Here is a 27,247-nt window from a genome sequence, read left to right as displayed (position 1 = left end):
ACTAGATCATCTTCAGTCTTTGATTCACTGACAGATGGAAATGGAAATATGAAGGTGGGTATTCATGTTTTAGCCAACGTGTGCCGTCTTCTTTAACGTGATATTAACTCAGAGACAAAAATCCTTCACATGGCATGTTGATGCAGCCTTCAACTTTAGCCTGCAATTGGTCTAAAAAAACGTCAGTCTAACACTTTCTTCCTTTTGTTGATTCCAAAAAGGAAATGCATAATGTCGTTAGACGTGAAACTATGATTTTCACAGTTGTAACTTCTTAAATGAAGCTCATTGCTATTCCATCTTCCGCTAGCTCTGGTAAGTCCCAACATCTGCCTTCCTGCGTCTCAGCTCACTGCTCTGTCATTTCAGTGTGGGTGCAGAGGAAGACAGGGATGGAATGAGGAAAGGTTCCCTTCAGTTTATCTTAGCTGGAATTTGAGACAAAGAGTGAGGAAGAGAAAAAGGAAGAGGAGGAAGGTTGACGTGTGGTCACTGGTCAGCTGGGTGCCTCACTGATCTTACTCGATGACCATGCAGTCGGGCAGGTGTTGGGAGTAGTATTTGAAGAGCTCCGCGGTGGCTCCAGGGCAGTTAGTCAGCTCCAGCTCCTCCAGCTCCTGCAGCTGTATCAGACCTGACAGACCTGTGGTGGTCAGCAGGGGGCAGCCTGCAGAAACACAGTGAACAACAGCGGAACGTTACCCCAGAAGAGCTGCTCGACATTTAATTTTTGCAGATGACAAATCCTTAAGGTTCTGCTTCTAGGTTCCACAAAATTTAAAACACGGGAAAATCCATTTGGGGTGCATCTGAGCATATATTGCTATCTGGATGGAATATACAAGCATTCTGAATTGGATTAATGTTGACATGATTCACATGTGTGCTGTGGGCATTGAACTCTCTCGGGTTGATAGATGCGCCAGTGTGCTCAAGCCAGGGGTGCCGAAAGGGGAGAATAAGGAGAAGGATTGTAGAGGCCCATGAATGACAGGGTCCCAGAGAGGCCCCTAATACAATTAGAATATGAGCGAAGCATCACAGCGGTCCACAGTAAAACAGGAAATGTTCAAATGCCAAACACTTCCTGGACTGACAGACGAGATCCCATGGAATCTCGCGGGAACTCAGTGGCAAGCTCACACTCAAACAGGAAGTGTCGAATTCTCAGTCACAGTGAAAGAGGAAATGTTGAACACTTCTGGGCATGGGTGGAGCTAGAGTGTTTCACTGGATGGACTCCCCTGAACTCTGATTGGACACAGATGATTGACATGTCACGGCACCACACGTCTGGTTGAAAGAGCTGCATTTTCAAATCAGTGAGTCATATTGACTGCTAGGTTCCTCCTGTCCAGTATTTGGTGATGTGTACCAAGAAAAGTTCTAATCCACCTTAGTAGAAGATGAAAAATGTTTGCCTCAGATTTGAACTGAACACGTCGTTTGAACTATGGACACCAAACTTATATTGTGAGTAGGGATGGGTATTGATAAGATTTTATCGATATCGATGTCATTATCGATTCCGCTTATCAATCCGATTCCCTTATCGATACCTCTTGTGAATTTTCTGTGTACTAAAATGTTGGCTTTACAGGTTTTCTATGTCAACAACATTTTAAATTGGTCACTAGATCCTTGATCTCTGGACATAAATAAAAATAAATAAAATCTGTAGTCTTTGTCAAAACCATTTCCTTTCAGACATTTTGTCATGAATGTCTCTCCATACCTCTGAGCTGAGCCCAGTTGGCTGCTGCATGTTAGCGCAGGACGTCTGGTTTTGGGAGGAAAAAATGTTTTTGATCGATTGCAGTTTCTTTTTATTACAACATTTGGAAAGAGGTGTCAATTAATTTAAACGGCGTTTCGCTTTAAATTTATTAATTACGAATGGACTCTATCATTCCAACTTGACTCGGCAGAGAGCCGCGCAGTGTTTGGAAGCTGTGTGAACAAAACAGAGGAGTGACTCACGATTGACATATTCAGGGATGAAAGTGGTGAAAAACAAAAAAAGCTGAAACCCAAAATTACCCCCCAACACCACCCACATGGAAATGTTTGAATTCTAGAAGCTCTGAAATGCAATCTGGGACTATTCCAGACAATAAACTGCAGTGAGTGCAGCATCCATTTAGTGAGAAAAAACCCAACTTTCCTTATTCAAATTCATTCCAGTAGTATTCTGCTCTTACTAGGATGCAGCAGTTTTCTAGTTTGGCAGATAGTTCTGGAGAAAATCACTGAAGAAATTAACACATTGAAAATATGGTTTGACCGAAACAAATTGTCACTAAACTTAAATAAAACAGGGATGAAAGTGGAGGTGTGAGAGTCACTAGGTGTTCACAGGAAACAGTTATTTATTTCTGTATGTATTTATTCATTTTCATTGTTACATGGTTTTATCTTTTCTGTTGTTTTGTTTCATTAGGTTCTTTTTGTCTCTTTCTCTAAAATTGTATTGTAACATTATTAGTCTATTATTATTGACTATTATTGTCTATTATGTACACTATTATTGTTGTTGCTATTATTATTAATATATGAATAAAAATAAATTAAAAAAAATTGCAATTTGACTCTTTTACGACAACAAACGCTGAAGTTATCAAATACATCTATCAACTGTTTCAGAAGACCAGGTCGGTTTAACATAAAAATATTAAATATTACTCACAGACATATGCTCTTCAGGGTTTTAGCGGGGAAAAATTAGGATAAAGCGAAATAAAACAATGAATCTACGAATCGTAGATCGAAGCACTGCTTCGATCTGCGAATCACTGCTTTGATTGATTCAAGGTTCAAAGCAAAGCCGCGCTGCAGAAACGTTGATTACAGACCCACTGCAGGTCTGTAATCAACATATAAGCATGGCAACCCCCCAAGTAGCAAAAAACAAAAAGTTGCTGATTTGAGCATAACACCTGGATCCACAGAGAAAGCAAGAGATGGCACTGTTTGGTTCCACCACAATACTAGAGACTATTCTGTTCATGAAACTCTGCAGACAGCATTCAGTGGATCTGGAGGGCCAACAGAGTTTGGAAAACACAAAATCACGACTTGCCTACAAAGCTTCCTGTGTTTGGTGGATATCAGCATGTCGTTGACCATCGGAGACTGCACAGTCCAGGAGGGCCATAGAAACCCCAGCTGGCAGATGAGCATCTATGAGCTGATGGTGTTCCTTGCAATCCCAGAGGTGTCAAATCCAGCTTCAGAAAGTAAAAGCCCTCCCATGTGTTGCTTCTACTTGTGCACCTAAAACAGTTGATCTCAATAATTAGCTCATCCACCTGCCTGAAGAGCTGAACTAAATACAATCAGCTGGATTATTGGGAAGATGGAACAAATATGTGGCTGGACTTTTACTTTCTGAAGCTGGATTTGACACCTCTGTGCAATCCTATTCCGAAGGGCTGCCAAGGGCTATGTTGGTGCCATGCGATTCATGTGGGCCAATAGATTTGGCAACCCGGTTATCAAAGCCATAATGCCCCGTAACCGCTTTCTTGAAATAAAGCGGTACCTTCGCATCGACAACAAGGACACCCACAAAGAACACTTACAAATTTGCAGCAATTTCTGACATCGACTTAGACTGCTGGGGGGTTTCCCATGATGCACCCAGTGTTTCTTTTTATTCACCTCTTTTTGCTCTGTATGCACCACTCTGCATTTAATCATTGGTGATTGATCTCTGCTCTCTTCCACAGCATGTCTTTTTCCTGATTCTCTCCCCTCAGCCCCAACCAGTCCCAGCAGAAGACTGCCCCTCCCTGCTGGAGGTTTCTTCCTGTTAAAAGGGAGTTTTTCCTTCCCACTGTCGCCAAGTGCTTGCTCACAGGGGGTCGTTTTGACCGTTGGGGTTTTTCTGTAATTATTGTATGGCTTTTGCCTTACAATATAAAGCGCCTTGGGGCGACTGTTTGTTGTGATTTGGCGCTATATAAATAAAATTGATTTGATTTGATTTGAATTTACATGTTTTGCAAAGAGGAGGGGGCAGGCAGCAGAAACAAAATCTCTGGGCCAGTGTTAAAACACTGTGTGCACAATCTACTTAAATGTGGCCGCAATTTTTAAAACGTGCACTCAATATATATGCACCACATGTGACCCTACTACAAAGTGTAGAGGTCTGCTGCCACCACCTGCCTACGGTTATCATCATTTAATGAGAGATAAGTTGGAAAAATATTCAAATATTTGATTAAACCTGTGCCAAATCAACATGGAGATCCACCTTGGATTTGCTGTGGAGACCCTGAGTGCAAACGGGAGCAGCCAAAGGGAGTTCATGACTTCAAAGTGAATTACAGTTTTAAATCAAATGATACCTCTTTCCAAACATTGTAATGCAAACAACAAACTACAACCGCCCTACACCGTTTTACACCCAAGATGAGACATCCCACGTTCCTTATGAATTACACTGAACATGACGTGCAGCCAGCTGTGTGACTGGAGTTTAGGGATCGTCAACAAATTACCATGGCCAAAGGAACGCTTTGATGAAAACTCAGTGTCATTTTTATGGTTTGTAGTGCAGCCAAACTCACATCATACATCAATAAGCTCCCTGTGGTTGCACTACAGCACTTAGATTGGAAAAATGTACTATTATATAATTATGAAGTTTGATTGTAATAAATTTGAATAACATCATTCAGCTTGGGACTCCGACGAGGGCGATCGCATCTTCTCCACCCTCCCTTATCTCTGTTCTCTGCTTTAACCTTCAAGTCCCTACTTCACCAGACTGTGAATTCCTCAAATTATATTGGATACTGGATCTATTGGACTACTATTGGATTAACCATGGAATTGATCAGCTGGTCTCTGAACACAATTGACACTATTTTTTTCTACAAGAAGGTCAGGACCGGGGGATCCTACCTGCCCAGATGGAACGCATCCTGTGGGCTATGTTCTCAACTCCTGGGGGTCTTGGCGTATTGCATGCTTGGCGCCTTTCTCCGTTGAGGATGTCGAGGATTTATTCATTTTTAGTCTTATGGTAGCAGGGCTGGTACTTTCTGGCTTATGCGCTGCCCTGATCTACCGGAAAATTGGCAAGACGGCGGCATCAAGAACCACAGCCCCTCGCTTGTCCGTCATGATTGGTTGGCAAAGCAGTGCATTCTCAGACTGCGATGACTCTTGAACTCAGACGCAAATTGGATGACATCTTGGAGCAGATGCATGCCTTGCAGTTGAAGTTGAAGATTTCAGAGGCCGGTGAATATTCTTAATTCATAATTGAGAATATTCTTAATTCATAATTGGGATTTGGTTGTTCAAGTGGAACTGTTAAAAGTGTTTTTCACTGCTCAAACAACAACATTACAGGCTTATCAAGCCTGTAATGCCCGACTGTTTTCCTCCAGAGGAATGTCTTTGGCCTGGGGAACATTTGGCTGTTTCTTATCTCAACTCACAAAGACAATAAACTGTTTTCATAGGACTGAAGCATGCTCCACTGACTCCCCCCACCGCCCTCCTACCCCCCATCAAACACCCAACACTCCGGCTTCTGCTCACGTCATTCCTTCCCCCTTCTGTTTTAGCTGCAGATGGCCCAGGTTCCTCCCCCCAAGCTGATGGTGGCGCATCTCAGGGTTGCTGCGTGACCTTCACCCAATGCCTCAATTTGGATAACGGACTTCTTCAAACATAGTGCACATAAACAATGTCAAATGTGTATGTGTTGTCTTTAATTCTGATGTGTGCCATTATTACGGTAAACAAGTAATAACTGTGGACTAATTGCTGTCTGAGGTAACTGGAGTGTAAACATAATTTCTCCACTGTGAGATCAATCAATCAATCAATCAATCAATTTTTTTATATAGCGCCAAATCACAACAAACAGTTGCCCCAAGGCACTTTATATTGTAAGGCAAGGCCATACAATAATTATGTAAAACCCCAACGGTCAAAACGACCCCCTGTGAGCAAGCACTTGGCTACAGTGGGAAGGAAAAACTCCCTTTTAACAGGAAGAAACCTCCAGCAGAACCAGGCTCAGGGAGGGGCAGTCTTCTGCTGGGACTGGTTGGGGCTGAGGGAGAGAACCAGGAAAAAGACATGCTGTGGAGGGGAGCAGAGATCGATCACTAATGATTAAATGCAGAGTGGTGCATACAGAGCAAAAAGAGAAAGAAACAGTGCATCATGGGAACCCCCCAGCAGTCTACGTCTATAGCAGCATAACTAAGGGATGGTTCAGGGTCACCTGATCCAGCCCTAACTATAAGATTTAGCAAAAAGGAAAGTTTTAAGCCTAATCTTAAAAGTAGAGAGGGTGTCTGTCTCCCTGATCTGAATTGGGAGCTGGTTCCACAGGAGAGGAGCCTGAAAGCTGAAGGCTCTGCCTCCCATTCTACTCTTACAAACCCTAGGAACTACAAGTAAGCCTGCAGTCTGAGAGCGAAGCTCTCTATTGGGGTGATATGGTACTACGAGGTCCCTAAGATAAGATGGGACCTGATTATTCAAAACCTTATAAGTAAGAAGAAGAATTTTAAATTCCATTCTAGAATTAACAGGAAGCCAATGAAGAGAGGCCAATATGGGTGAGATATGCTCTCTCCTTCTAGTCCCCGTCAGTACTCTAGCTGCAGCATTTTGAATTAACTGAAGGCTTTTTAGGGAACTTTTAGGACAACCTGATAATAATGAATTACAATAGTCCAGCCTAGAGGAAATAAATGCATGAATTAGTTTTTCAGCATCACTCTGAGACCTTTCTGATTTTAGAGATATTGCGTAAATGCAAAAAAGCAGTCCTACATATTTGTTTAATATGCGCTTTGAATGACATATCCTGATCAAAAATGACTCCAAGATTTCTCACAGTATTACTAGAGGTCAGGGTAATGCCATCCAGAGTAAGGATCTGGTTAGACACCATGTTTCTAAGATTTGTGGGGCCAAGTACAATAACTTCAGTTTTATCTGAGTTTAAAAGTAGGAAATTAGAGGTCATCCATGTCTTTATGTCTGTAAGACAATCCTGCAGTTTAGCTAATTGGTGTGTGTCCTCTGGCTTCATGGATAGATAAAGCTGGGTATCATCTGCGTAACAATGAAAATTTAAGCAATACCGTCTAATAATACTGCCTAAGGGAAGCATGTATAAAGTGAATAAAATTGGTCCTAGCACAGAACCTTGTGGAACTCCATAATTAACTTTAGTCTGTGAAGAAAATTCCCCATTTACATGAACAAATTGTAATCTATTAGACAAATATGATTCAAACCACCGCAGCGCAGTGCCTTTAATACCTATGGCATGCTCTAATCTCTGTAATAAAATTTTATGGTCAACAGTATCAAAAGCAGCACTGAGGTCTAACAGAACAAGCACAGAGATGAGTCCACTGTCCGAGGCCATAAGAAGATCATTTGTAACCTTCACTAATGCTGTTTCTGTACTATGATGAATTCTAAAACCTGACTGAAACTCTTCAAATAGACCATTCCTCTGCAGATGATCAGTTAGCTGTTTTACAACTACCCTTTCAAGAATTTTTGAGAGAAAAGGAAGGTTGGAGATTGGCCTATAATTAGCTAAGATAGCTAGGTCAAGTGATGGCTTTTTAAGTAATGGTTTAATTACTGCCACCTTAAAAGCCTGTGGTACATAGCCAACTAACAAAGATAGATTGATCATATTTAAGATCGAAGCATTAAATAATGGTAGGGCTTCCTTGAGCAGCCTGGTAGGAATGGGGTCTAATAAACATGTTGATGGTTTGGATGAAGTAACTAATGAAAATAACTCAGACAGAACAATCGGAGAGAAAGAGTCTAACCAAATACCAGCATCACTGAAAGCAGCCAAAGATAACGATACGTCTTTGGGATGGTTATGAGTAATTTTTTCTCTAATAGTTAAAATTTTGTTAGCAAAGAAAGTCATGAACTCATTACTAGTTAAAGTTAATGGAATACTCAGCTCAATAGAGCTCTGACTCTTTGTCAGCCTGGCTACAGTGCTGAAAAGAAACCTGGGGTTGTTCTTATTTTCTTCAATTAGTGATGAGTAGAAAGATGTCCTAGCTTTACGGAGGGCTTTTTTATAGAGCAACAGACTCTTTTTCCAGACTAAGTGAAGATCTTCTAAATTAGTGAGACGCCATTTCCTCTCCAACTTACGGGTTACCACGGAGTCAGGCACTTCTGATTTAAAGCTCTCTTTTTTAGAGGAGCTACAGCATCCAAAGTTGTCTTCAATGAGGATGTAAAACTATTGACGAGATACTCTATCTCACTTACAGAGTTTAGGTAGCTACTCTGCACTGTGTTGGTATATGGCATTAGAGAACATAAAGAAGGAATCATATCCTTAAACCTAGTTACAGCGCTTTCTGAAAGACTTCTAGTGTAATGAAACTTATTCCCCACTGCTGGGTAGTCCATCAGAGTAAATGTAAATGTTATTAAGAAATGATCAGACAGAAGGGAGTTTTCAGGGAATACTGTTAAGTCTTCTATTTCCATACCATAAGTCAGAACAAGATCTAAGATATGATTAAAGTGGTGGGTGGACTCATTTACTTTTTGAGCAAAGCCAATAGAGTCTAATAATAGATTAAATGCAGTGTTGAGGCTGTCATTCTCAGCATTTGTGTGGATGTTAAAATCGCCCACTATAATTATCTTATCTGAGCTAAGCACTAAGTCAGACAAAAGGTCTGAAAATTCACAGAGAAACTCACAGAAACGACCAGGTGGACGATAGATAATAACAAATAAAACTGTTTTTTGGGACTTCCAATTTGGATGGACAAGACTAAGAGTCAAGCTTTCAAATTAATTAAAGCTCTGTCTGGGTTTTTGATTAATTAATAAGCTGGAATGGAAGATTGCTGCTAATCCTCCGCCCCGGCCCGTGCTACGAGCATTCTGACAGTTAGTGTGACTCGGGGGTGTTGACTCATTTAAACTAACATATTCATCCTGCTGTAACCAGGTTTCTGTAAGGCAGAATAAATCAATATGTTGATCAATTATTATATCATTTACCAACAGGGACTTAGAAGAGAGAGACCTAATGTTTAATAGACCACATTTAACTGTTTTAGTCTGTGGTGCAGTTGAAGGTGCTATATTATTTTTTCTTTTTGAATTTTTATGCTTAAATAGATTTTTGCTGGTTATTGGTAGTCTGGGAGCAGGCACCGTCTCTACGGGGATGGGGTAATGAGGGGATGGCAGGGGGAGAGAAGCTGCAGAGAGGTGTGTAAGACTACAACTCTGCTTCCTGGTCCCAACCCTGGATAGTCACGGTTTGGAGGATTTAAGAAAATTGGCCAGATTTCTAGAAATGAGAGCTGCTCCATCCAAAGTGGGATGGATGCCGTCTCTCCTAACAAGACCAGGTTTAACAAGACCAGATCAATAAAGTATATCTCATCTCATCTCATCTCAATATCTCAATAGCTTTTTATTTAAAGCTGGAGTTTATTAATGTGTGATGTGAGTTTGGGGGCACGACAAGCTAAAAAATAAAAATGTGTTGAAATTTTATTCAAATTTATTTCAATAAAAAATTTTTCAAAATTAAATAATCATACATTTTTTTTTCAATCTAAGTGATGTAGTACAACCAGAAGTGTTATGTGTCGGACGCGGTCAGAGCACCGAACCAGCGTTTGAAGGACCCAGCATAAAATAAGCAGAGCACGGTTCAAAGGATAACAGAATTTAATGACATAACAGTGAGTGCTCAATTAATAACCAATAAGTGCGCGGTCTGGCGAGGTGGAAAAACGGCGCGCTCCCAGCAGCATAAACGGTCCGGAGCCAGAACAGTTCGGACCCGAGGACCCCGCCGACACCCCCCAGATGGCCGCGAACAACCAAGTCTGTGAAAGAAGAAACCATAATGTGAGTCCACCACTCCACACAGAGAGAGACCACTCAAAGGTGTACATAATCAGCAAACACTTCCTGGCTTAATCACCAATCAGCTTCCCACCCTGCAGGCATGGAACACCCAGTTCAATTCTCCACTGCAGTGGCAGCTGATTAAACGACTAACATAACAGCTCAATATAATAAGGTGTGAGGGACACCACATCTACTGACTGTACTCATGTTAGTCACGAAACCTAAAGTACCTCAGGAAGTGTGCTGACGAGCGTGAGACCTCACCCCCTCCTCTTTCACAGACCATGGCATCAAACCTGGTACGGTCTCTGCGTCCATAATGATGAGATGGTTCTCCAAACGTCGATCTCACCCATCTGGTCACAAGGTCGAGTCTCTGGCAAATACACACTGTGTACTCCAGACTTAAATGCAACCATGCCCTAATCCATACAGATGCACCACAGCTGTGAGTCCTGACGAGCTGCACATGACAAGCCTCAGGTGATCAGGGTGAGGTCCTAATAACTCAGCCACACATCAGCCACTCAGTCCTGAACGCATGCCACCTGGAAGGAAAGACAGAAACAAAAGCCAGCCAGGCACCCCAGCCACACAACAAGAAGGAGCTCACTGATGTGTGACATCAGTTTGGTGGCACTACAAACCATAAATGTACATTACTGAGTTTTTAATCAAAGCATTCCTTTCACCGTGGTAATTTGTCAACGGTTCCTGAGCTCCAGTCTCGCAGTCGACTGCATGTCAATTTCAGTGTAATTCATATGAATGGAGAATGTCTCATTTTGTGGGGAGACACGTGTTGGTGTCATTTGATTTAAAACAGCGATTCGCTTTGAAGTTAGGAGCCCAAATCTCCATACAATGGCTTGCGACAGCGAATGGTGAGAAAATATTGGAAATGACTTAGCGTGAGCACGAAATATGTATTTTGAGAGCTAAATTTAGGCCTATAATGTACTCACGTTTTATTAATTTGAGGGGTCAATTAAAGGAAAACGTGCGCACAAATGATCATGGCCAGAAAAAAAAAAAAAAAAAAAAACACTTTAAGTGACCTCTCCTGGGTTCCGTACTGAGCTGTCATTTCCAGCTGTCAGTGTGTGGCTGGGCAGCAATCAGCTGAGAGACACCTTGCTGTGTTGTGTGTGCTCAGATGTGGCTGGCTGGTCCCCATTTGATCATGTCTATACATATCAGCATTTCATGCAAGTTTGCTCCCCCTGCTCACCACATTTGGCCAACACCTGCCAAGAGAGGGGTCAAATGGGCACTCGCAGGGCATTTGCTGTCTTTTGGCTGCTTGTACGTGCGAATGGTTGTGGCAACAGCCGTACAAGGTGTTTGAGGCGGCTCCAATTTTTTAGGAGCGGCATGCAATTCCTCTTTTGTGCGCCAGTCAGCTTCAATCATGTTATGTGTGAAGGGGCCCTAAACACGGTTGTTTGACAATAAATGGCTTCACCAAACCACTAACCATGAGTGAAAAAAGTTTTTGTGTTATAGATAGATAGATAGATAGATAGATAGATAGATAGATAGATAGCTTTTATTATCATTGTCATTACAACAATGAGATTTCCGCACTCACATTCCACATACAAACAGCAATTAATCCACAATTATTACTTGTTTACCGTAATAATGGCACACATCAGAATTAGGACAACACATACATTTGACACTGTTTATGTGCACTAAACTTGAAACAGTCCGTTTTCCAAATTGAGGCGATGTGAGTGTGTTGGTAGCCGCTGCAACTGAAAGTCGCGCCGCCTGCTAACTTGGGAAGAACGGGGGCCTGCCACAGTTCCCAATTATGAATTAAGAATATTCACCGGCCTCCGAAACCTTCAGCTTCAACTGCATGACACGCATCAGCTCCAAGATATCATTCATATTCTCTGAAAAATAGCCAAAAAAATCTAAAATTCTGCCAGGTTATGTAAAGGTTTGAGCAGAGCTGTATGTATTTTTGTGAGTCTAGAGTATCAGCTTTGCAGCAAATAATTGAATCTAAATGAATTTTGTTGTATTTTCAGTGCTTTACCTTCAAAGTAACTGTCAAATCATGTTTTTCAGCTGGCTATGGGAGGGCCCAGTAAGATTTCTTTTCATGGGGCTGAAAATCCGTGGCGGAACAACGTCACAGAGACTTCATTCGACCACATCCTGAAGCTACAAGTTCCATGGTGGAAAGGAGTCTCCTTACTAATCCTCCCAAATCCTCTAGATAATCATTGACTCTGCCAATCCTAGAGGCTGTAGAAAGTCACATGTTCAAAGCTTGCTTTCAGCCTGCACAGTCATAAAACTGATGTTGCTCAGTGTAAGATAGTTTGCTGTGCATCAATTCATCATTTTTACTGACAGAACACAGGAAGGAATGCTTATAACATCAAGAAAAAAGAAGAGGAGTAAGTCTGCTGATATGCCATCTGGACCAACACACAGCAGCTGTAGATTTATGCCAACATTACAGTGACTGGAACATTTTTATCTGATATGGGAAAAAAGAAGGAATCCAGTGGACTTTATAAGTGCTTTTACAGTTCAAATATATTTGTCTAATGTTCAACTGTTCAACAACAAAAAATGAGTATTATGTGAATATGACGTGCGCTGCATAGAACAGCTCACAGCTGTTTGTCTTTGTCAAAAGTGACTGTACGTTAGTCTCACCATTTCAAAATGATCATACACTGAACATCAGTAGAGTCAGGGAGAAGACCCTTCGGCTTCTCCCTGACTACTCCGGATCCCCACTGCAGAGCTTAGGTGGATCTGCATGTTGAGTTGACCCAAGTTTTATGCTGGATGCCTTTTCTAATGCAACTCCACATTACATGGAGAGTGGGCAGAGGTGGCCTTTAACTAGGACCTTTCCACTCTGGAAACAAGCACACTTAATCACTTGGCTGCATCACTGATGGATATGAACATGGGCAGCTCAAACAAAAGAGGTGAAGTACTGTAAATGGAATGAAAAGATAAAGGAATGACTGCATGAATACATAAAGCATGATATGTAGCTGCATACTACCCACAAAGCTTCATGCATTCCTTTATTTCATGTCATTTTATCAAAATGGCTCACAAATTTGGTAAATGGCAACTAAATTTAGTATATAGTGACTGACAGCATTTTTGCTCAATATGCAAAATTACATGTCTTCATTTTGGACATTTATTGTACATGGATCTAGAATTAAATTAATATATTTTATATTATATTTTATATATTATATATACTTTTTTGATCCAAAGACTTTAGTGGTAGAAAAAGGGTTTAACAAAGTAGTTCATCCACAAGAATGTGGATTTTCAATAGATTTGAATAATTTTCTAAGAACACTTCTGCACACATTACAAAGGCTCAGTGTTGTATAAAGTACCGGAAAATCACACTTAAGTAAAAGTACAGATACCCATTAAAAAAATGACTTTGGTAGAAGTTCAAGTCACTGACTGAAATGTTACTCAACTAAACGTCTTAAAGTATCTAGTATTTATTGTACTTAAGTATGACAAGTAATGTACAACTAAATGTACTCAAGTACTGAAAGTTAAAGTACAAGTAAATGTTAATAATCAAAAACGGACTGATTTTTTTATATTACAAAGTTTATCTAGGCTTGTAAATAACTGGTAGTATTAGTCAAAATACTGAAAATTGTGCACATCACACAAAAACACTTCAGAAACAAGGTTTCAAAACCTAAACGAGAGTAGGCTACTCACTAGGTGTTCACAGGAAACAGTTATTTATTTCTATATGTATTTATTTATTTTCATTGTTACATGGTTTTATCTTTTCTGTTGTGTTTTGTTTCATTAGGTTCATTAGGTTCTTTTTGTCTCTTTCTCTAAAATTGTATTGTAACATTATTAGTCTATTATTACTGACTATTATTGTCTATTATGTAGACTATTATTGTTGTTGCTATAATATATGAATAAACATAAATAAAAAAAATTACAATTTGACTCTTTTACGACAACGAACGCTGAGCCATTAATTCTACAGAAAACAAATCAACACAAACGTGCTGATGCAAACAGCTTAATGCTAACTTTAACATTGAAAACGCCATAGACATGCTAACGCGTTAGCATCGGTCCCGTTTTTAAGTTATAAAATACATCTATCAACTGTTTCAGAAGACCATAACAGGTCGGTTTAACATAATATTAAATATTACTCACATACATATGCTCTTCAGGGTTTTAGCGGAGAAAAAATTAGAATAAAGTGAAATAAAATCCACGAATCCTAGATTGAAGCACTGCTTCAACCTGCAAATCACTGTTTTGATTGGTTCAAGGTTCAAAGCAAAGCCGCGTTGCAGAAAAGTTGATTACAGACCCGCTGCAGGTCTGTAATCAATGCAGAGAAATGATCATTTTCCTGACAAACACCCCCCAAGTGTGCAACTGCAAAAAAAGCCTACCGGACATGCCTCATGACAAATCGGCCTGACTTCGTTGCAGTCACTAGTAATCAGTGGTGTCTCTGGGTGAAAACACAACTTTTTTTTGTGTGTGTGTGTGTGTTTTGTTTTTTTTTTGTAACAAGTAACGGCAGGGTGCATAGAAAATGTATCAGAGTAGAAGTATGCAATTAAGGTTGGAAATGTAGTAAAGTAAAAGTAAGCTGAATTTAAAAAACTCAAGTAAAGTACAAAGTCTCCCAAAACGTACTTAAGTACAGTAGTGAAGTATTTTTATTTCATTACTATACAACACTGCAAAGGCTTAGCTGCAGAAAAGAAGTTATGGGTACTGGACTTCTTGGAAGTCCTGACCTGTTCCCAATGGAAAATGTGTGAATGTGTGGAATTTGAAACAAAGACTAAACAAAACATAAACATGCTTCATGACTTTGTATCCTCAATGTCAAAACATATTTTAAGTGTTATGAGAAGGAATAACATTACAAAGTGGTAAATGCTTTAGTATCTGAACATTTATAAAATAGTTTACAGTCCTTAAATGCACAAATGGATCTATATTAACAAAATAAAGTTTACTACACAAAACATGAAATATCTTGGGTGCATATGGTCTGCAATAATAGAAGTCAAAGTGTGTTATTTTCTTGTTTTCTTTTCTCTTTCTCTTTTTTTTTTTTTTTTTGCTTTTTCCGTGTAGTCATAACTTCTTCTGATTTGAGGTTGTGAATTCTTTCGCCCCTCTTTGTTTCTTTGGTAGTTTCTATTTATTGATGTTGTCTGTATTTGCTTGTTCATGTGCTCATCATCCATATGATTTGTTTCACTGTGAAGGTGATCTACTTTTCATAAATATTTTCAGTGTTTTGTTGAACATTGTGATGATCATCATGAAAGTGGCAACAAGTAATCCAGATCTAATCTTTGTATAGCAGAGGAATCATTTGGTGTGTTCATGACAGACACCCTCTCTACTTTTAAGATTAGGCTTAAAACTTTCCTTTTTGCTAAAGCTTATAGTTAGGGCTGGATCAGGTGACCCTGAACCATCCCTTAGTTATGCTGCTATAGACGTAGACTGCTGGGGGGTTCCCATGATGCACTGTTTCTTTCTCTTTTTGCTCTGTATGCACCACTCTGCATTTAATCATTAGTGATCGATCTCTGCTCCCCTCCACAGCATGTCTTTTTCCTGGTTCTCTCCCTCAGTCCCAACCAGTCCCAGCAGAAGACTGCCCCTCCCTGAGCCTGGTTCTGCTGGAGATTTCTTCCTGTTAAAAGGGAGTTTTTCCTTCCCACTGTAGCCAAGTGCTTGCTCACAGGGGGTCGTTTTGACCGTTGGGGTTTTACATAATTATTGTATGGCCTTGCCTTACAATATAAAGCGCCTTGGGGCAACTGTTTGTTGTGATTTGGCGCTATATAAAAAAAAAATTGATTGATTGATGACATAAAAACATCAGTGTTCATTGGACCGGCCAATGATGTTTCGAAAGTATCGTAATGATCGGAAACAGCAGCACCAAAAGAAGCTCAATGAACATTCAAAATAGAACCACCAGGAGCAAGGACCATATCCAAAGTGTTATATTCCAAGTGAAGTGTGTCTGTCTCTGCCCAGTTGACTAAGTCCAAACATTTCAACAGTATTCTAAATGCCTTAGCAATGGGATCTGAGAGGTTCTTATGGAGGCTAAGGTCCCCCACAATGGCACCTCAGAATCAGCCCAGGTACTTGGGTGATGTTGGCAGCCATACTTGGGCTGCCATCACCGCCCCTTAACAAGCATTGGGTCACAATTTTCCCAACAAAAATAACAGACCAAGTCTATATTGACCTGTTTGGGTGGAAATGCCTTATAATCAGCCAGAAAGTAAGTAAACTGACAGACCCAGTATTCTGCCAGAACTATGATACCTGCCTTTAACTGATATTGTGAAAATCAGGAAATGTTTGATTAGTAATACAAAATCACATATATTTAATTAATACAAGGCCCCTCCCCTAATCAACGCGATGCTGTACTTCTGATGCAACAGATAACATATCTGTTATGGTCAAAACCAAAAATGAATGGTGGACCCCAAGTACAGGAGGCTGAATGGACAAGATGAACAGGATTTATTGCACAAACAGGTGCAAATGTGCAACAGAATTGGAAATGTGCTGGAGGCCTGGAGCATGGAGACCCAGGCTGGGCTGCCATTGAAACAGGGAGCCCCAGTCCGATCAAGTTACATGGACTGGAAGGAATGGAGACACAGGAACCAGAACCAGGAAGTGACTGTGAGGTGGTGATGGTGACTGGATCCAGGTGGCCACCTGCACAGCTAATGAAGTGCGGGATCTCTGCAAAGGAGAACAGGTAAGGTGAGTGATGGCCTAGAAACGCCCAAGAACAACAGGCGTGGGAACACACAAATTCTCAATATCACTCAGTACTGTGTAGGAAGGCAGTAAGCCCTGAGGCTGAAAAGGTGCACAAAACTCAATTAGACAAACAGAGCAGACAGTTACCATTTGCTTTGCTTTTGATTTTAAGAGTGAACACAATTTTAATGTGAAAAATATATATATTTCAAACTACCAACATCACTGTTAAATGTACAAGGCATATTTCTTCCATTAATGTACCACTTCACAATACAGCAATTTAGGATATGTGAAAATCTAAAACTGCTGTTTTGAATTATTCTTGGGGTGTTTAAAATAATGATAAATTACTCACATATTAGTTACAACTGAGATTTACTCCTCCCTCATAGAAAAATCCCAAAAATCCAGAATATGAATTTGCAAGTCTTGCAGTCTTTAGCAGTCTTTTCTGAAAAGTAACAGCACACTTAACAGATGAAGGTAAAAACTATATTCTAATATCAATATTCTGCACTCCCCCCCCCCCCCCCCCCCCCGCACACACACACACACACACACCCCTGCATTTCATGACAACATGAATGTTTTTTTTTTTTGGAAGAATTTATTTCAAAAACAGTTAAAACCAGGTAGTTTCTGGAAACAACACGGACAACATACAACTTCTTCCATTGAGCTAAACTCTAACGCAACTAAAAAGTTCAATGAAAACCTGAATAAAGATCCTACAGACTGCATGCGACACTGTAGTGTGGTCTGGAGAAGGAGATCCGTGCACAGTAACGCAACATCATAACTGCAAAACAGCTGATCAATAAGACAACCTTCCTCCAGAAGGACCCTGCTGGACTATGGTTGGAACCTGAAAGATGGGATAGAAATGGGGAGGGAGGGAGAAAAAGATAACACAGATACACTGTTAGACGGAGTCGCAGGCATTTGTTAGTTTGAATGTTCTTTTGTAAATATAATTACTCATATCAACATTTCTATGCTGCTCGATGTGCGCACATGGAGCTGCTTACATTCACATTTCTCTCAGGCTGGGTTTCTCTTACATATACATTTCTGCATCACTGTTATATTACAGATAGTCTCTGAAATCATAAGCATGATGATGATGATGTCAGCAGCTTTGACCTCTGGGGATCTTCTATAGCACTGCACTTATCTATCAATAATTACATATATTTTAAAAAGTCAACAGGATCAGGAACAATTACATTATGGAGCCACTAAGAGAAGTAAAGAAGTGTCTTTGGCACAGACAGATCGATTACGAATTTAAAGAAAGCAGGCACTTCACATGTTTCATCATTAAATGCAATAAATGATATTTGAGCACTTTTTTTTTCCAAAATACACACATTTCCATAAACCTTATTTCAATTTGCTGCTGAATACTGTGGAATTAGGAGGCTAATGGAAACCAAGCGGCAAACTTCAATGATGCCTGATGAAGCCTGTCCAGAGATGCAGTTTCTTGACTGGCCACTTGAGGCTGGGTCCAAAACAGGGCACATTCCCATAGGACTCTGTGTTAAAATGTCCAACCTTGGAGCAGAAATAAACATTTCCAGCCTGGCAAATGTTTACGGGAGGTGATGGTGTAGTGGTTAAGGCATTGGGCTTGAGACCAGAAGATCCTCGGTTCAAATCCCAGCCTGACAGGAAAATCACTAAGGGCCCTTGGGCAAGGTCTTCAATCCCCTATTACTCCTCGTGTGTAGTGAGTACCTTTTATGGCAGCACCCTCACCTCGGGGTGAATGTGAGGCATTATTTGTAAAGTGCTATGAGCGTCTGGTGCAGATGGAAAAGCGCTAGATAAATGCAGTCCATTGTGGTACAAAAAAATTGTTTTGTTCTCTACAGAACTGTACGGGGGTAAGTTTTTTTCAAACTTCTTAGTTTATACTTCTTTAAACCATAAAGTTCTGTAAACCTGGGGCTTCTTTGATTGGTAGCAGTGGACCGCGTTTCGTAGTATCTTTAGGTCAGAGGCTGTATGATGTGGCTGACAGTGGAGGGCTGTGTCTGTTTGAAGCATTTTATTACAAACACCGGTTCCAAGGTTGTTATGGCCAAGGGTGGTAGTGGGGACAAGCTCCCACTACCTAAATAGTGCTCCCATATGGCATGCACCACAAATAGCCTCTGGCTACCAAGTCCAGCTCCTGGTCTGCTCGTATGGCTTAGCTTCCAAGCCCAGCGGAACTGCTTCTACTGACAGGAGAAGGGGAGAAAGCAGGTCTCTGGTGCCCCAAAACTAGTTGCTTTGGGTAGATGGAACTTGTCAGCCTATGAAGACAGTTCATCTAGGAGAAGGAAACTCTGATCTCAAACCTCCGCTGCCTTGAGGCTATATCCAGTCCTGGACAAGGCTTTCAGGAGTAAATCTTGAGGAAAAATCCAGAGTCTGAGCCCCTGAGGTGGTCTGTTGCTGAACTTCAGCACTTTCTCAGCAACTCCTGCGACACTGCCACTGCCAAACCAGCGGATCTTCTATATTATCCTGCCCAGGCTTTGTAGCTCCACTAGAGAGGACACTCCAGCATCATCACAAGATGCCAACACAACATGAGAAGTAGCAGTTTACCGGTTACAAGCTCATCTGTTTGGTGAAGGAAATGCGTGTCAGGAGTCACTTCTGATGGTGGGAGGGATCACCTCATGTCACTATACAGCCACCGCCTGTCTCAAACTGGGCAGCCCCCAGCCAGTAAGGTGCTGTCTCGCCATGGCCTGTTTGCTCCACTGGGTGCATGAAGCTTAGAGTAAACCTTGAAAGGCAGGTCCACAAATGCACCAGCAAACAAGAACAAAAGAACAAAGAAGACTCCAGCTCTTTGTTTTACAAGCTAGAACGTCCATGTGCCCTGGCTTCTCCACTGATCTGCAGTTAAATTGACGATGCCCACAAAACCGCTGTCATTGGCAGGGAACTTTCATGACTAAATGTTGACATTGCCTGCCTCCAGGAAACTTGGCTAGCAGACAGCGGTACCATCAAGAAAGCAACTTAGGGAAGTGATTGGACGAATCCCGTCAGCACGGTGTCAGTTTTGCTGTGAAGAACACCCTGGTTGTGTGCATTGAGCTACCGTCAACTGACAAGAAAATCCTTGCACTCTGGCTTTCAACATCTTCAGGCCCAGCCACCATTGTCAGTGCATACACTCCAACCCTCTACTCCAACCCAGAGCAACAAAGTGATATCTGGGAATCCCAGCACAGAAGGCCTCTACCTACTCGGAGAATTCAATGCCAGAGTGGGTGCTGATCACAAGGCCTGACCCACGTGCCTAGGTGTCTACGGAAGGAGCAAGACAAACAACAACGGCCAGTGGCTGATGGAATTGTCTTGCTATCATGGCCAATGCATGACGTCTTAGAGACACCCACAGTCCCGTCACTCACATCAGTTGGATCTAGTCATCACCAGGCATGCAGACCTTGCCAGCGTTCTCTTCACCCGCAGCTGCCATAGTGTAGACTGTGATACAGATCACTCCCTCGTGGTCAGCAAGGTGCATGTAGCTCCAAGAAAGCTGCACCACTCCAAGAAGAAGGGTTGCCTATGTATCAACACCTGCTGTGTTGGCAGCTCAGAGAAAATGCAGCAGTTCATCAGCCAGTTGCAAGAAGCCCTCAGTGAAGATACACCGGAAGGTGAGGAGGGTGTCATTGATGCCAAGTGGTCCCACCTCAGAGATGCTGTGTACAACTCAGCCATCAACACCTATGGGAAAAGGAGAACAAAAACACAGACTGGTAGGCCCTGTCAAGGATTTTATACAGTTCATGCTCATATTATCATTTATTTTCTTATAGTTTATGCTTATTATTTTTCCTCTTTGAGAGAAGAGGAGGTTTTAGAAAGAAAGACTTGTTGTCTGCATTCTTCATGATTAAGCAAACTATTTTTCATTTTGCCTTATCCTGCTTTGACGAGCCACAAGGCTCATGTTGCAGGAATGGAAGGTTTCAGCCATTATCTTGCATTGCTATCACCCTCTTGCAGACATGACTCATGGTAACCTCTCCCGACTGTCCTTCTTTGTTTTTTCTCATGTTGATGAACTAAATAAAAGGCTGGGCCAGAGGAGGAGATTTTAGGAGAGCTTTGGAGCTTAGCACATAAGCTGCTGCTTGCTCTCCTCCTCTGCGCAGAGCAAAAAATATATATTTGTCTCTCTCTGACTGGTTTCTTTTCTGTGTTTGTGCCTCTCATTTCTTTAAAAACAGGGTGCAAACCCAACAGTTTTTTCTTGGCGCCCAACGTGGGGCGTCGACAGATCTTCTCGAGCGAACGGAGGGAGACACGCCGCAGACTGTGCACAGCCGATTCCACTAGATGGATCGAAGGAAAGTCCTGAGGAGTGAATTCTCCGTCGGGCCGGTGACTATAGACGTCCACCTCCGCTCGCCACAGTAGATTGACGAACCAAATGAGGGGCGCAACAAATTAACGTAAGTAATTACTGCCTGCCTGTGAGGAAAATATGTTGAGGAGGGGTTTGAGTCCCCATCCAGAATAAAGTGCGGGGGAGGGAGTTAGAGTCTCCGGTCCTGCCGGCACATTTGGCGGAGGGGTTAGAGTCCCCATCCGAAATAAAGTGTGGGGGAGGGAGTTAGAGTCTCCAGTCCTGCCGGCACAGGTGGCGGAGGGGTTCGAGTCCCCATCCGGCTGAGAAATACAGGAGGAGTAAGAATAAATTTCAGGAGAAGCAGTTAGAGAGACGCGAATTAAATGATTATTGCAAAAGTGAAACTAAGTGTGTTTGTGGTATGAATGAGAGAAAATTCTGTTTTTGTTGTTTTGTTGTAAGGATTTTGTTGTTATTTATGTCTTGATATAAAATGATTTATTATTATTATTTTATTTTTTTTAAGATGAGGGCTTGTCTGTAATTGCAATCATTGATGAAATCTGTAATTTATTTTGTATATGTGTGAGAGTTGGAGTGGTTGTGGGAGTGTGTGTGTGTGTGTGACAGTGTCGGACTGTATGTGTGGTATTGTTTGACTGCGTATTCCTTAGTAATAATAAAAGAATGAGACTGTGAGTGACTGAAGCACGGACAGCTTGATATCCCATTTTATCAGGGGATAAAAGTGGAGCCGTTGTCTGCAAAGTAGGTCATTTTAAGTCCATACGCACCACACTCACATATTCCCGACGAGTCTGCAAAGAGGGGGATTCCAAGGAAGGTCTGCCCCACGGGGTAGAAGCTTGACCTGAACTTTGCAGAGTGAAGGGGAATAGGTGACCATTATGGGAAACACATGCACAGAAAATAAGCCACTATTTCAGGGCGATGAAAAATACATGCACAAACGCAATCCGGAAAATCTGAAGTACATAACTAAATGGAAAAAGAAATATGGCTTTTCAGGTAAATTGGTCATGCCAGATTGTGAAGGTTTGGTGTTAAAACTTACAGCAGCAGCAGCAAATAAAAAGGGTAACAGGAAAGTAAGAAAAAGGAGAAATAGAGTGTGCAGAAGTATGGCTCAGTGAAGCACGGATGAGAGTAGAGGCCATAAAGAGGAAGAAAGACGAGAAAGGAAAGTCAGAGGGGAAAGTAATGTTTGTAAAATCTGAAGATAATGAGACGGCCGTGAGAGGCCGTGATGTAAATCCACCCCTGCAGCCACAAAATCAGGCTGCAGTAAGACAAGCGGCACCAACAGTGGCTCCACCACTGGTAAAGGACCTGATTTTTGACCCTAATTATCCCCAGGGGAGTTCTGAAGGTCCGTCATATGACCCAATAAGCTCACTGTATCCAAATCCATTTTTGGATAATCAGAGGGTGGAATTTTCAACTGTATTGACCCCGCCTGCGGCAACAAATTCTTTAATGCCCGAAAAATACATTTTGAGAGACAGGGCTATGATTAAGCCGCCTCTAAAATACGGTTTCAATATATCCCCAGATCACAGTTTTATTGCTCCAATGATCCAGGTCCCAAACCCAAATATAGCTCAAGGACAGCCGCCATTCCTTCATGTCTTCCGTCCATGGACACCAGAAGAGGCAGCAAAGGCCGTGTCTGGCCTGCCAGACCCACAAGCTGATGTGGAAGAGTGGGTAAAAGGAATGGAGGACATTATAAAAGCGTATAGGTTGAATGGCTGTGAAGTAGGACAGGCCGTACAATTGGCTCTGGGACGAAACTGGGTCCACGTGAGAGGGACATTTACAGGACGTGCTGCAGACGGCACGTTCCTGCCATACGGGAATGAGGAAGCAGCGGCGTTACAGGCTCAAATAATCGATCTAATGACCAGAGTTAAAAACAAGTTTAAACAGAAAGCGGACTATGGTAAAATAAATGTGTGTAAACAAAAGGCAGATGAGGATGTGGATGATTATAATCAGCATTTAGGGACAGTTTTCCGTGCAAACAGCGGTATACTGCATAATGATGATCAAGCGAGAGCATATCAAAATCAGCTGAAACAAGCCCTCCTGAATGGTTTGAAGCCAGAAATTAGTGCATGGATCAGAAAGCACAAAGTGACCACTGACTCGGATGATAGATTAAGTCCTGGAAACATGTACTTCTCTGTCATAGACATCAGTAATGCATTTTTCTCAGTACCTGTTCATCCAGACTCTCAATTTTGGTTTGCTTTTACATTTAAAGGGAAAAGACACACATATACAAGACTCCCTCAAGGTTTTGCTGACAGTCCGACCATTTTTACACAGGCAATAAATTGTTGCTTATCTTCATTTACTCCACCAGAAGATTCACAAATTTTGGTGTATGTGGATGACATTTTGGTGGCAGGAAAGACAAAAGACAGCTGTACAAAATGTACTATGATGCTTTTGCAACATTTGGCAGAAACAGGAAGTAAAATTAAAAAGCAAAAGTTGCAGTTCGTGCAACCACAAGTGACTTATTTAGGCCACGTCCTATCAGCTGAAGGGAAACGAATACAAGACGATCGAAAGCACGCTATTCTCAAAGCGCCTAACCCGTCAACAAAAAAGGAAATGATGACTTTCTTAGGTATCTGTAATTATTGCAGAGCCTGGATTCCATGTTATGCAGAGAAGGTGCAGAAATTGCAGGATTTAATACATTCTATACCAACGCCTATGAGTGACAAAATACAGTGGAATAAAGAAGCTGAAGAACAGTTTACAGCTCTTAAACAAGAACTTGTGAGTTCCACAGTATTATCTCTGCCCAATTATGCTAAGCCATTCACTCTCATGGTGGACAGAAAACAGGGATTCATCAATCAATCAATCAATTTTTTTTTTATATAGCGCCAAATCACAACAAACAGTTGCCCCAAGGCGCTTTATATTGTAAGGCAAGGCCATACAATAATTATGTAAAACCCCAACGGTCAAAACGACCCCCTGTGAGCAAGCACTTGGCTACAGTGGGAAGGAAAAACTCCCTTTTAACAGGAAGAAACCTCCAGCAGAACCAGGCTCAGGGAGGGGCAGTCTTCTGCTGGGACTGGTTGGGGCTGAGGCAGAGAACCAGGAAAAAGACATGCTGTGGAAGAGAGCAGAGATCAATCACTAATGATTAAATGCAGAGTGGTGCATACAGAGCAAAAAGAGAAAGAAACAGTGCATCATGGGAACCCCCCAGCAGTCTAAGTCTATAGCAGCATAACTAAGGGATGGTTCAGGGTCACCTGATCCAGCCCTAACTATAAGCTTTAGCAAAAAGGAAAGTTTTAAGCCTAATCTTAAAAGTAGAGAGGGTGTCTGTCTCCCTGATCTGAATTGGGAGCTGGTTCCACAGGAGAGGAGCCTGAAAGCTGAAGGCTCTGCCTCCCATTCTACTCTTACAAACCCTAGGAACTACAAGTAAGCCTGCAGTCTGAGAGCGAAGCGCTCTATTGGGGTGATATGGTACTATGAGGTCCCTAAGATAAGATGGGACCTGCAGCATTTTGAATTAACTGAAGGCTTTTTAGGGAACTTTTAGGACAACCTGATAATAATGAATTACAATAGTCCAGCCTAGAGGAAATAAATGCATGAATTAGTTTTTCAGCATCACTCTGAGACAAGACCTTTCTAATTTTAGAGATATTGCGTAAATGCAAAAAAGCAGTCCTACATATTTGTTTAATATGCGCTTTGAATGACATATCCTGATCAAAAATGACACCAAGATTTCTCACAGTATTACCAGAGGTCAGGGTAATGCCATCCAGAGTAAGGATCTGGTTAGACACCATGTTTCTAAGATTTGTGGGGCCAAGTACAATAACTTCAGTTTTATCTGAGTTTAAAAGCAGGAAATTAGAGGTCATCCATGTCTTTATGTCTGTAAGACAATCCTGCAGTTTAGCTAATTGGTGTGTGTCCTCTGCCTTCATGGATAGATAAAGCTGGGTATCATCTGCGTAACAATGAAAATTTAAGCAATACCGTCTAATAATACTGCCTAAGGGAAGCATGTATAAAGTGAATAAAATTGGTCCTAGCACAGAACCTTGTGGAACTCCATAATTAACTTAAGTCTGTGAAGAAAATTCCCCATTTACATGAACAAATTGTAATCTATTAGACAAATATGATTCAAACCACCTATGGCATGCTCTAATCTCTGTAATAAAATTTTATGGTCAACAGTATCAAAAGCAGCACTGAGGTCTAACAGAACAAGCACAGAGATGAGTCCACTGTCCGAGGCCATAAGAAGATCATTTGTAACCTTCACTAATGCTGTTTCTGTACTATGATGAATTCTAAAACCTGACTGAAACTCTTCAAATAGACCATTCCTCTGCAGATGATCAGTTAGCTGTTTTACAACTACCCTTTCAAGAATTTTTGAGAGAAAAGGAAGGTTGGAGATTGGCCTATAATTAGCTAAGATAGCTGGGTCAAGTGATGGCTTTTTAAGTAATGGTTTAATTACTGCCACCTTAAAAGCTTGTGGTACATAGCCAACTAACAAAGATAGATTGATCATATTTAAGATCGAAGCATTAAATAATGGTAGGGCTTCCTTGAGCAGCCTGGTAGGAATGGGGTCTAATAAACATGTTGATGGTTTGGATGAAGTAACTAATGAAAATAACTCAGACAGAACAATCGGAGAGAAAGAGTCTAACCAAATACCGGCATCACTGAAAGCAGCCAAAGATAACGATACGTCTTTGGGATGGTTATGAGTAATTTTTTTTCTAATAGTTAAAATTTTGTTAGCAAAGAAAGTCATGAAGTCATTACTAGTTAAAGTTAATGGAATACTCAGCTAAATAGAGCTCTGACTCTTTGTCAGCCTGGCTACAGTGCTGAAAAGAAACCTGGGGTTGTTCTTATTTTCTTCAATTAGTGATGAGTAGAAAGATGTCCTAGCTTTACAGAGGGCTTTTTTATAGAGCAACAGACTCTTTTTCCAGGCTAAGTGAAGATCTTCTAAATTAGTGAGATGCCATTTCCTCTCCAATTTACGGGTTATCTGCTTTAAGCTACGAGTTTGTGAGTTATACCATGGAGTCAGGCACTTCTGATTTAAAGCTCTCTTTTTCAGAGGAGCTACAGCATCCAAAGTTGTCTTCAATGAGGATGTAAAACTATTGACGAGATACTCTATCTCACTTACAGAGTTTAGGTAGCTACTTTGCACTGTGTTGGTATATGGCATTAGAGAACATAAAGAAGGAATCATATCCTTAAACCTAGTTACAGCGCTTTCTGAAAGACTTCATGTGTGCAGTCTTGCTACAACAACATGGTAATAAAAATAAACCAGTTGGCTATTATTCCAAACGTTTGGATACATTCTTATCGCCTGCTAGACAGATAGCATATACAGCAATGCTATTGTCTCAGCCACATATTACCATTGAAAGATGCAACACCTTGAATCCCGCCAGGCTCCTACCTACTGAGACAGACGGTGAACCGCATGATTGTTTGGCAGACACACAGAAACAACAATTACCTTGACCAGACTTAACAGACGAACCATTTACAGATGGACTACATTACTTTGTGGATGGCTCATGTTTCAAAGATCAGAAAGGACAGACATTAACAGGCTATGCTGTTGTTCAATTACCAAATACTGTTATTGAAGGAAAACAGATCGATCATTTTAAATCAGCCCAAGCTGCAGAACTCATTGCATTAACCAGAGCTTGTATCTTGGCTAAAGGACAGAAACTGACAGTCTATACAGATAGTCAATATGCATTTTCAACAATTTGTTTTTTTGCAAAACAATGGCAACAAAGAGGTATGATAACCTCTACAGGGAAACCAGTGACACATGCAGGCTTACTCACAAATTTGCTAGAAGCAGTGACATTACCATCACACCTGGCATTATGTAAATGCGCAGCCCACACCAGAGGTACAGATTTTGTCTCCAGAGGAAACTGCCTGGCAGACAAAATAGCGAAAGAAGCAGCAGCTGGTCGATATGGCACTTCTTCTATTTACACAGCTCAGACAGACAATGAACCATTAATAGATTCTGACCTTTTATTGGATATGCAAAAACAG

General features: G+C 41.3%; 1 protein-coding gene across 2 annotated transcripts in view; it reads right to left on the bottom strand.

Annotated features, from left to right (window-relative positions):
* Window positions 1-335: 335 nt before the first annotated feature.
* fbxl16 (F-box and leucine-rich repeat protein 16) overlaps window positions 336-27,247 on the bottom strand; it is a 214,522-nt gene continuing 187,610 nt past the window's right edge. The window contains exons 7-8 of one of the 2 annotated variants that reach the window (XM_034190559.1): window positions 523-667; window positions 336-428 (exon numbers count right to left, since the gene is read on the bottom strand). In XM_034190559.1, coding sequence (XP_034046450.1) covers window positions 425-428; window positions 523-667 — 149 coding nt within the window. In that variant the 3' untranslated portion in view covers window positions 336-424. Of the gene's footprint in view, window positions 668-27,247 lie in introns of both variants that reach the window. The other variant, XM_034190558.1, reaches the window with a different exon arrangement.

Source organism: Thalassophryne amazonica, chromosome 16, assembly GCF_902500255.1.
Source record: "Thalassophryne amazonica chromosome 16, fThaAma1.1, whole genome shotgun sequence".
Taxonomy (NCBI): domain Eukaryota; kingdom Metazoa; phylum Chordata; class Actinopteri; order Batrachoidiformes; family Batrachoididae; genus Thalassophryne; species Thalassophryne amazonica.
The sequence above is the reverse complement of the archived record's forward strand: the minus strand, read 5'-3'. Positions and strand labels throughout refer to the sequence as shown.